The 12,230-nt window shown below is 37.3% G+C and overlaps 1 protein-coding gene across 1 annotated transcript in view; it reads left to right on the plus strand.

Annotated features, from left to right (window-relative positions):
• LOC102446796 (DNA polymerase nu) overlaps window positions 1–12,025 on the plus strand; it is a 144,208-nt gene extending 132,183 nt beyond the window's left edge. The window contains exons 16-17 of the mRNA XM_075930884.1: window positions 8,259–8,320; window positions 10,743–12,025. Coding sequence (XP_075786999.1) covers window positions 8,259–8,320; window positions 10,743–10,811 — 131 coding nt within the window. The 3' untranslated portion in view covers window positions 10,812–12,025. The remainder of the gene's footprint in view (window positions 1–8,258; window positions 8,321–10,742) is intronic.
• Window positions 12,026–12,230: the final 205 nt, after the last annotated feature.

Genomic DNA, 12,230 nt, shown 5'->3' on the forward strand with positions numbered 1-12,230 from the left:
CCAGTCAGTGTGGACGTGCTATTTCAAAATAGCAAAAAGCTATATCTAAGTATATTTTGTGTGTAAACGTGTTATTTCAAAATAACTATTTTGAAATTAGATATTTTGAAATAATGCTGTAATGTAGACATACCCTGATATACTTCAGCTTATCTGGAATTAATCAAAACACCACTGATTTGAGTGAACAAACCCTGATAAGAGAAAAAAAACAGTGTGGAGCCTGAAAACAATGAGATAGTAACCATTTCTGTCATGGTTCAAAAGACATGAAAAGAAAGGACAAAAAATAAGTCTGAAATCAGTGATTTCAATAGAAGAAACGAACAACAGTTGTTGAAATTTCCAGCAAATATAAGGTTTAATAGTAAGATTGATCCAATACAAAAGAAATACTGAAATCCTTCAATTAGTTTCTGGCGTTTTCTGCTTTTTTACACTGATAACTTTTTGGTGGATCTCAGGTAAGGATAAATTGAGTTCCTGCCTAGAATTGTTTCCTGGTATATTTTCAAGCATTGTTGCATCTGGTTCAGGATTTCTTCTCCAATGAGGAGTGGTGAAATTATTTCTGTAAGACACTAGTAAATGTTTATTCACAATCTTCAGTCTAGTTTGAAGCTGAGCAAGACCCTTGACTAAGTAAGATAATCCATATAACATCATGAATCCTTTCTACTAATTGGCAAAAGAAATATTTTCCACAATAACTTAAGACTTACAAATAAAATGAAGTTATCCTTTGTTGTTTTAAGTTAAGCCATGTTATTTGCCATATGAGTCCTACTTCATCATGATTTCCCCTATGAGTATTAATTTGTAAAGAGAACTGTTAATGTCCCCCTAATCAAAACAAAGAATATAAGAAATATTTAAGCCCACTTTATGGAAGCAATGTAGCGAAGTGAATTAGGTTAATGTATTAAAATGCAGGACAATGTAGCACTTTAAAGACTAACAAGATGGTTTATTAGATGATGAGCTTTCGTGGGCCAGACCCACTTCCTCAGATCAAATAGTGGAAGAAAATAGTCACAACCATATATACCAAAGGATACAATTAAAAAAAAAAGTGAACACACATGAAAAGGACAAATCACATTTCAGAACAGGAGGGAGATGCGGGGGGGAGGGGGAGGAAGGAAGGTAATGTCTGTGAATTGATGATATTAGAGGTGGGGAGAGTGGGATGTCTGTGAGCTAATGGTATTAGAGGTGATAATTGGGGAAGCTATCTTGGTAATGGGTAAGATAGTTTGAGTGTTTGTTCATTCCTTCCCGGAGAGTGTCGAATTTTAACATGAATGACAGTTCAGAGGATTCCCTTTCAAGTGCAGATGTAAAAGGTCTTTGTAGCAGAATGCAGGTGGTTAAGTCATTGAGAGAGTGTCCTTTCTGGTTAAAATGGCAAGAAACTGTTTTTTCTTTGTGATCTTGTCTGATATCTGTTTTGTGGGCATTAATCCTTTGGCGAAGTGTCTGAGATGTTTGTCCAATGTACATAGCAGACGGACACTTTCGGCACATGATAGCATAAATTATCTCCAGTTGATTAGGAGAGCACCCACAGCAGAGTGGCTTGTTTGTAGTGATAGTGCTCATTTGCACATGCCTTAGTGCACATAAAAATTTATTCCACACATGGCTGGAAAAATCCTCACACGGATGGAAAAGATTAGAGGGAGCATTGTCTGAGAGGTGAGCTTTTTCTTTAATAATAAGGAGTATTTCCTCTTGGTATCATAGAATCACAGAGTTTAAGGCCAGAAGGGAACACCAGATCATCTGGTCTGACCGGTTGTGTATCATGGGCCACCGACTCTTCCCAGCACATTCACACTAAATCTAACTCCTGAAATTAGACTAGTATCCTGTGGCTATAACATATTAGACTATTGTGTGCCATAGGCAAAGAATAAGAAGGAATGAGGTGCATAGTCCACAAGGCCCCTGCAATAGCTGGGCATTCCTTAAGTGATATATGTATGTAAATATTTCTGGCAGGTGATCTGACATTGTATAGAGGAAGGCAATCCCCAACTCCCACAATTCCCTGCCAATCTGACCCTAGGGAGAATTATTTCCCAACCCCATATAGGGCAGTCACTTAGAACCTGAGCATGTGAGCCAGAAACAGACAGCCATATACCTAAGGCTCCGTCTACACTGCACAGTTATTTTAGAATAAGCTATTCCGGAATAGTTATTCCGAAATAGCTTATTTCAAAATAGCACGTCTACACTGCAGGGAAGTCTCATCATTTGTCTGAGGCAGGCTTCCCTAATGTAAATGTGCTATCTTGATTTAGAGCCCCAGGAGGAATAACTTACAATGTCCCTGGTGAGGGCTATTTCGAAATAGCTGACGTGGAGCGTCTACACATGGTTTATTTCAAAATAGCTATTTTGGAATAGGCGTTATTCTTTGTAGAACGAGGGTTACAGAAGTTGGAATAAGCCATCCGTTATTTTGAAATTATTTCAAAATAACGGAATTGCTATGTAGACGCTCACATAGTTATTTCAGAATAACAGCCGTTATTCCAAAATAAGTTTGCTATGTAGCTACACCCTAAGTGCCACCTCAGAGTTCTGGCCCATCATGCCCAATGTGCCATCTCCAGCCATGATTCTTTCATACGCTTCAAAGGAAAGAGATTTTTTTAAAATTGAATAAATTATCAGGGGAAAAAAATACCTTCCTGACTCCTGACAGTGGAGGACAGAAAACCTGAAGTAAGACCTTATAGAGAACCTCAGGGCTCCTGAGCTCTGCCTTCTACCATCACAAGCAACCCTGTCACATACAATTGCATTCATAAATTTGTTCAGCTCTCTTAAAATTAATTAAGTTGCTTGCCCCCACAGCTCTTATTCATACCTCATTACATCCATTACTGAGCAGTGCAATTAATCTGAAGGGCATTTACCATTTTTGGTATAAACTTCTCTGTTTTGCAACCATGTCTGTGGTGTGCAATAGCACAAGTTAACATACTTGTATGGCAATTTTTAGAATTACAGTCTTTGTGCATTTTTGATCGAAGGTATGAATTAAGGAATTCCTTGTCCTTGCATTTTTTTTATTATATTTGAAGTACAATACTTGTAGATTTGGGTAATACTTCGTATGTTTCAAAAGATAAATAATTTTCAACAAAAATATTTATTTTCAGTGTAAAACCATCAAACCAACGCATACCAGAAAAAGTCATACTGAACACAGCCAACTCCTTTTAAAGCACAGTTGGTTTGATGGCTCTATACTTTGTCTTTAATTACTACAGACCTCAAGTACAGCATATTGGATTTTTTTTAATATGAATTAAAATAGTAGAGTTATAGCAAAGTTCTGTGAAATCATTTACGTAGCTATAATTTGATGCACTTCTTGGGAAATGAGCCAGCTACATAAGGAAGTGCACATATCCAAAAGAGATCTACTATACTTTGAAGGAGAAAAGGAGGAACTAGCCTTCACAAGAGTTGCAGTTTCCCTGCTCTAAGAATTTTATTGGTCAAACTTTCTCATGAATGAAAGTTTTGGGGTTTTTTTGAACAAATTCTTCAGTGTAATTGGTACAAACAAGACATTCATTCCTTTTCTTTGTACCTATTTACAATGTCTTCTGTAAGTATATTTATTCTGGTCATTACCCAGAAAATGCCACTAGATGTTAATATTTCAATCCTCTGATTTCCTCCACCTCATCTCACCTCCAACAGTTCTTTTTAGGTAGTGACAGAGGACAGAACATTGTAAACATGATATTACTGTCATTTGCGAAGCATGCTGGAATAAGAATTATCTATGGGATGCTGTAATTCCTGACTATAAACTGTATTGTATGAAAAGATAGATCAAGTTGCAGAGGTTGGAGTAGCATTCTAAAGACATTATTGAAATGACAGGACATGTCTGCCTGCACAGTAACTTTTTATTGTTATTTTATGTAATGCCCAAAGATGTATTAGGTGCTTCATATCAATGAGAGAAAGACAGTCCTTGCCTTCAAAGTCTTACAATGTATTAAATACATCACAGTGAGGGAAGTAATGAGCAGTAGGGAGAAGAGGAGACAAGGAATTATAAAGTAATACAGCAATATGATTGCATGGTTATTTAGTGTAGACATTTCAACATTATGGTTCAGTTATGTTGCCTTGTAATGTATAAAAGATAAGGAAGATAAAGCTAGGGGTGGGTATTGTCCCCATTTATTATGGGCATGGGGAGGTGAGTTTTCAGAGGATTTTAAAGAGGAGAGCCAGAAAAGGAAGGGATGGTATGAAAAAAGGTGCAGAGATGTCTGAGAGAAAAATAGATGGAGAGCATTAACTCTGGCATCACTGGTAGTGCTAAATGGAGCTCAAAAAAGTGTGATGACACAGAGTTATATAGGAACTTGAAGGTGAGAAGATGAGGTTTGAATTTGAAGCAACTGAGGTAGAGGAACCAGTGAAACAGTTCAAAAGTTGTAGGGCAGCTTGAAAGGCTAGGAACATAAATGTAGTGATTAGAGTCAAGTGGACAAATTAATCAAGGCACAATAATGGACTTCTCTTGTAGAACTTGGTTCATTCAGAAGTCCCAGCAATACCTCAGCACCCAGAGACAAGAACACCATAAAATCCAGCACAAATTTTGTATAGTGTACACCAAAATGCTTTACAGATTTACATAATGAATAACAGAAGACAATAAAAATGGCCATACTGGGTCAGACCAACGATCCATTTAGCCCAGTATCCTGTCTGCTGACAGTGGCCAATACCAGATGCCCCAGAGGAAGGGAACACAACAAGTAATCCTCACGTAATACTTCCCCTGTCACCCATTTCCAGACAAACAGGCAGGGGACACCATTCCTACCCATCCTGGCTAATAGCCATTGATGGACCTAACCTCCATGAATTTATCTAGCTCTTTTTTGAACCCTATTAAAGTTCTAACCTTCACCACATCTTCTTGCAAGGAGTTCCACAGGCTGACTGTGTGTGCTGAGTGAAGAAAAACTTCTTTTGAAGTTTGAAGAAACAAACTTTCCTTCTGTTTGTTTTAAACCTGCTGCCTATTAATTTCATTTGGTGACCACTAGTTCTTATATTGTGGAAATAAATAAATAACTTTTCCTTTATTCACTTTTTCCACACCAGTTGTGATTTAAAAAAAATTGAAATATGGTAGGCAAGGGAATGTTTTTTCAGAACATTTTTTAAGAGTCTGATTTTATAAGATATAGCAAGGCAACTTTAAATCGCTGAAGTGAAGAGTCTCCACGGCTGGACTCTGTAGAGAGACAGAGGAGAAAATGGAAAGAGAAGCAGAGGTGAAACAAGAAAAGCTGTGAATTAGACTGTGCAAGTCCATAGAGGGTTATTTTAAACAGGCTGTAGAAGTGAATGAGGAGCCAGTGAAAATTATTCATGCGTGTGGGCACTTTGGACTTCTAATTTTGTAAATAATCAAGCAGCGGCATCCTGGACATATGAGAGTCTTCAGAGTTCAAACTAGGGGAGACAATAGAGAAAAGGCTTGTCTTCTACACTATGAAATTAGATTGACTTAAGTTGTCAGCCTATAGCCATTGCAGTAATTCTGTTGGCGGTTGGTGTCCACAGTATACTTCTTCTGCCAGTGGAGTACAGCATTTTGCACCAATTGAAGTGGGCCATTTTGAAGCACTGGTAGAGGCTTATGGGGCACTGACAGCTATATGGACAGCTAAATGGGCTAAAGCCCCCACATCCACTCTAGGTGATATCTCCAGCTGCAAGCTCCAAGCAAGCTCAATTTCACAGCACCAGTGACACTGACATTCTTGTCAATTACGTGCTGCTATTGTCTCTGCTCAGAGCAGTCGCACTATGACAGTTCTGGAAGCTCTGTGGAGAGCTAAGAGTCCAGGGTCTCAGTGCTCAGCAGCTGGACTTGGAGCTGGTAGCCAGGAACTGGGGGAAAGCAGGACTCCCAGGGGAGAACCCAGGCAGCAGATCAGCAGGGCGAGGAGAGGAAGCCCAAGCAGCAGCCTACTGGGAGTGAGGTATCTGGAACCTCTGGGCACAGCTGGACTCTAGGTGGAGCCCCTCACCTGCCCTAAAGTGACAGACTGAGCTGTGAGCCAGGTGTAGCTTCCCAGCAGGGAATTTACCAGCCTTTGTCAATTACACGGCTCTAGCAGGGAGCTGTGAAATTAACCAAAATTTTAGCCCACTGCCAATGAAAGTAACTCAAAGTCTACATGGATACCGCATTCCCCTAACTAACTGCACTGACTTAAACCCTATACCTCTTGTGGAGGTGGATTTATTATGTTGGTGTAGTAGGGCATTTATATCAACAGGAGCAAGTTTGTAGTGTAGACATTGACATAGATAGGTCAACATTAAACTGCCTTATGTCAGCCTAATTCTGTAGTTAGACCAAGCCTTACAGAGACAGAAAATTAAGCAGAGACCACTTACAAGGGAGAGTGAAGTCTGCTCTAGAGCCTTAGGCTATGTCTAGACTGCAGACTTCTTTCAGAAGAAGCTTTTCCGGAAGAGATCTTCCGAAAAACATCTTTGAACGAGAGCATCTACACAGCAAATGCATCAAAAAAGTGATCTGCTTTTTCGAAAACTAGTGTCCACACTGAATGGATGCTATCTCGCATTTAAGCTGTGAATACTATGGATGGAGTGGCCACCAGGGCACCTGTGCTTTTTCTTCTTTCCTCTTCTTTCGAAAGAACTCTCTTTTCCCCATCCACACATGCCTTTTTCTGAAAGAGCTTTTTCAGAAAAAGGCTTCTTCCTTGTAGAAAGAGGTTTACCAGTGTTGGAAAAAACCCTCTGTTCTTTCAATTTTTTTCGAAAGAATGCAATTGCAGTATGGACATAAGTGAAGTTTTTTCAGAAAAACAGCTGTTTTTCTGAAAAAACTTGGCTGTGTAGACATACCATTAACAGAGAGCCAGTTGGCTTTTAGCTCATATGATAATATTAGCCCCTAAGGCCCCAGACTCAGTCCCCCTTGCTGATGACCAGCATCTATTGACTTTATACATGGATAAGGATTTCACTAGATGTAGACTGAAGACAGTGTTGCAGCAGTGGTAACAGCAATAGCCCAAGTACCTCACATAGAGGATTATTTCTCTGACGTTGGTCTCTCTGGTTTATAGAATAAAAAAGCTCAAGTCCTGAGTGACATGTATTATTGTTTTTATTTTGTTTAGATACAGTTTCTCATATTTAAAATTTATTCATGCTTTATTAGGAAAGAAATGCCAACCCATACAAGTGAGAAATATAGCAATCAGACATTCTCTACATACACATGTCTCTTAGAAGTGCTGTACTTTGATATTTTTTGAGTTTCAAATTTAAAGAATTATTTTAATTGCAAATACTATAAATAAGAACATGAACATAAGAATGACCCTACTGGGCCAGACTAAAGGTCCATCCAATGCCAGATACCCCAGACGAAATGAACCAAATAGGTAATTGTCTTGCCCATTCCCAGCTTTTGGCAAACAGAGGCCAGGGACACCATCTCTGCCCCATCCTGGCTAATAGCCATTGATGGATGTATCCTCCATGAACTTATCTAGTTCTTTTTGGAACCCTGTTATAGTCTTGGCCTTCACAACATCACAAAAATTGGCTAAAATTGCCATTTTTATAATGGAAATTGAATATGAGTAGTATCTAAAAGGGTGTTACAAGGAGGAGGGAGAAAAATTGTTCTCCTTGGCCTCTGAAGATAGGACAAGAGACAATGGGCTTAGCTTGCAGCAAGGGAGGTTGAGGTTGGACATTAGGAAAAACTTCCTAACTATCAGAGTGGTTAAACGATGAAATCAATTGTATAGGGAGGTTGTGGAATCTCTATCACTGGAGATATTTAAGAGCAAGTTAGATAGATATCTATCAGGGATGATTCTAGACAGTGTTTGGTCCTGCTGTGAGGGAAAGGGACTGAACTTGAGGACCTCTTGAGGACCCTTCCAGTTGTAGGATTCTATAATTCTATGAAATTTAGTAAATGGAGTCTTACACAATAGAAAAGCATTTCCATTATGTTCTTAGATATACAAGAACCAATCTGAGTAAATTTTGAATAGCTAAATGTATATACAGTCTAGGAATATAGATGTCATTCAGCATGACACAAATTAAGTATTGCACACTATGGTATTTTCTTTCTATATAACTGTTTTAAATTATAAATCAAAGATGAATATAGTCAACATTTTCTGTCTTTACTATAGCACTTGTAAAAAGAACAATGGAATCCCTGCAGCAAATCAAAGCCTTAGAAATGCCATTAAAGGTAAGAATAATTCTGGTCTGCATTACAGTTACTTCAGAAGACACTATCATACTGGCTTTCGCAGGTTACCATTAATTATTTCAAAGAATGATAGACAGTTATTTTGGAAGTCACACCATGGTTTCTATTTCATATCTGCAAGTAATATAGACTTAAAATCACAGTAAAAACTTCAAATCACAACTCACTGAAAACACCCCTCTAAATTTGCAAAGCCATGTCCAGATACTGACATTTATGTCAACATTATACTGTGATAGCTCTAACATCTGTGTCATTCATTGCTGTGGCATTCCTGTTTAGAGTGGAAAAATGAAATGAGAACTCATTTATATCCTACAAAGACTTTCTAAATGGTATCTTAGACATCCAGTATTATTGAAAATCTATTCCGGAATATCTTTCCTCAGTCAGTTTCAGCTAGATCCAAACCACAAAAATTACTCAGTAAATCAACATGGCTTGGTACATATAACAGTTTCTTCATGGCAAAAGCTCAGGTTTTATTTTATGAGCTAAGATACAGACTCAATTGCTGGGCATTTCACTGCATCAGAATGTGTGCTTCCAAGCCATGGTTCAAATAAATGCTAAACATGATATACAGAAAGTTAAATGACTGCTTATGCTGCATCTGACTTTTATACTGATGGAGAACTGCGACTTTTAATAAAAGAAGATCCTTTTTTTTTACAAGAATGAAGTACCCACCCCACACTAAGCCTTAAAATGGTTCATAAGAACATAAGAATGGTCATACCGAGGGCTTCGCTGAAATTGCTGAGTGAAATTTATTTTAATTAGGAGCATTTTTATGGCCATTAATATACCTGTATGTAAATATGGCTATGTGTCGACTGCATTGCTTTTTTGGGATACAGGAACTATCTCAAAAAAGCAATGCCATGTCCAAGGAACGTAACTTTTTTGGAAAAAATGTCAAAAGAACGGACGCTTTCTTTCATCATCCCTATAAACCTTGTTCTATGAAGAATAAGGGATGGCTCAAAAGGGCACTTTTTTCCAAAATTTGATGCTGTGTAGACATGCCAAATTTCAAAAAAGCCTCTTTCGAAATTAAATGGAAAAAAGATACACAATTTGCATAGAGCAACTTGCATATCTTTTTCTGATTTAAGAGTGCAATCTAGACGTAACCTTTATCTGGTTAAAGTAAGAGTAATCAACATCCCCTCCTTCAGGACATCAGCTGAGGGATTCAGGATGATCTTCTCCCTTCTCACAATAGGCTAAGTGCAGCATAAAGGTGTTTCACCTTCCCCTGAAGCATCAGGTTTGGATCAATGCCTCATATCAGATTTGATGGACTAATTGTTTGATCTAGCAGGGTACATCCTGTTCTCACTAGACCGAAAAGTCTATATATTGTTATTGACTTATTTTATCTTGTATAATGAGAATAATGCTTCTGGGATGTGAATGATGAAGATAAATTTTTGTAAAATGCCACAGCGCATATATAGCATATGCATGCTCTATTAATCTATTATCCCTTTAATATTGAAAAGGAAGTATCATGAAGTAGAGCACACACAATTTTAGTGATGTGAGATTTTTTGTTTATTTTAGAAGGACAAAATGCTTTTATCCTAAAAGTGTCTTCTTTTCCAAAATTTGCAGTTTCTGTTAATGAGGATAGAATGTCAGCAAACCTACAGAGTACAAGTGATTATAAATTAATTGAAGTAAATAAAACAGAAACCCAGAAAAGTAAATGATATATAATGGTATCTTTATGATATTCCCAACAATGATGTTTTTCATTAAAAAAAAAACAATTTAGGGGTATCACCTTTTGGTTTTGAATGCACATTCACAGGGGCTTCCTTTTGAATATAGCGAGATGTGTGGGCACATTCAAAGACAAAGGGTATGTCTAGACTACAGGCTTTTGTCAACAGATACTGTTGACAAAGCTTCTGTCGACAAAGAGCATCTAGACTACATCCAGTTCTGTCGACAAAGCAAACCGCTTTGTCGACATGACAGTGTAGACACAAAGGACAGTGTAGATACAATAACTCCTTCTGTCGACAGAACTCTGTCAACAAAAGGCATTATTCCTCGTAGAATAAGGTTTTCAGCCGTCGAAAAAACGTCTGAGTTCTGTCAACATTATGTCAACAGAACTCAGCAGCAGTGTAGATGCAGGTATAGTTTTGTCGACAAAAGTCCACTTTTGTCGACAAAACCCTGTAGTCTAGACACACCCAAAGTGTGGTCCTAAATGTTATAGCTTTTAAATTAGGAATTGACTTCAATGATAATTCAATAATGATAGATATTAAAGATACTTCAAATAAGTGACACTCGTATCCTCAATCAAGACCTCCAAAAGGAGAAGCAAAAATAATATTCTTGCTATACATTTCTATTTATTTGTTTGTTTAATTCTTGACAGGTCCCATTGAAAGTGATTCTTACCACTGGAAAGTCCTGGGGTTGTATGACGGAATTACAGGCGATGTAAAACAACAGTCATTGGGGATGCTACTCAGTATCAATATACAGCATTGGCCTATACTGATTCTTTACTGAATCACCAGGCAACAGCTTTGCTGGATCTTTCATAAGCACCTAATACTCTGCTTGTGAATTTTTTTACTTCATTTTGTCTGTAGCCCTAGGCAACAGCAGTAAGATAAAACTGGTTTTTACCAGTTCATTGTGTTTCCTTTAGCCAAGGTAACCAGCGGGGAGCTGCTTTTGTTCAGAGCTAAATTACCACATGTAAGAAATGAAGCAAAACAATATTAACCCTTCGGGAACATAATATCCATCTAATTCATACACACATGATATGTTAACATAACGCCTGTGTAAATGCAGGATATTTAAAATAGCCCAAATATACTTTTAAAATGTATATTTAGATTTTTTTCAACATATTTATTGCATAGTTGTGAGCAAGTTGTCTGTTTGGCTTTTATGAGGCACTGTGTTAACTTTCTTAAATCTTTCTTAAGACAAAATGATTATTCAACCTTAAATCATTGTTAGGTTTTTTTAAGCCAAACAGGTAGAGAAATACTGGATGCCTAAATGTTTGTCAAAGAGTCAGGCCAACAGTGCAGGGAATTTCTGCTTTGTTGTTATTTTTTTCTAAACTCAGGATATATGAATTCACCCAGTATAGTATAGTATAGTATAGTATAGTATAGTATAGTATAGTATAGTATAGTATAGTATAGTATAGTATATATGCTAGAGTGATATTGTAGGGAAAAAATCACCTAATTTATTTAAAATATAGAAATATAACTAGTAATTGTTTATGATAAACATTTAGGTTTAAAACTGAACTCACCTTTTTGCTTTAATGCTTACATTTATGATTGATATCTTAGTCTTGTTTAATATTGCTTGTTCTGTAAATCCACTGTTTTGTACAGCATCGCTAAAAACCCAGTCCTTTCTGGTACTCCTGGAAAATGCAGAGACCCTCAAGTCCCATTGATCTAATTAGAAGTTGAGGACACACACACAGTTTTCCAAGGGATGCTCAGTACCTCACAGGATTGGGCTCCAAATGCTTAATGCTTTACTAGTGTCATTTCAGCTTTAGACTCCATGTAGTGAAATAGGTTTGGTTTGGTTGTGGGTTTTTTTGGGGGGGAGGAGGGACAGTTGGTAATAGTTTGAATTTGTATAATTAAAATTAAACAATTTTGTTTAATTGTGCTAAAAGGCATTACACTATTAAAACAAATAGCTTCATATGGATCACTTTATTTCTCTGGTTACATATTATATGCTGTCAGCCAAAGTGAGCAAGCAAGTTGATTCTAAACACTGATTCAAAAGTTTTAAAATTATCATTTGGCTTCTAAACAAAGTTATAACTGTCTACATTTTGATTATAAGACAGATCTGTGGCTGGGGTAAATCA

This window comes from Pelodiscus sinensis, chromosome 5, assembly GCF_049634645.1.
Source record: "Pelodiscus sinensis isolate JC-2024 chromosome 5, ASM4963464v1, whole genome shotgun sequence".
In the NCBI taxonomy this organism is placed as follows: domain Eukaryota; kingdom Metazoa; phylum Chordata; order Testudines; family Trionychidae; genus Pelodiscus; species Pelodiscus sinensis.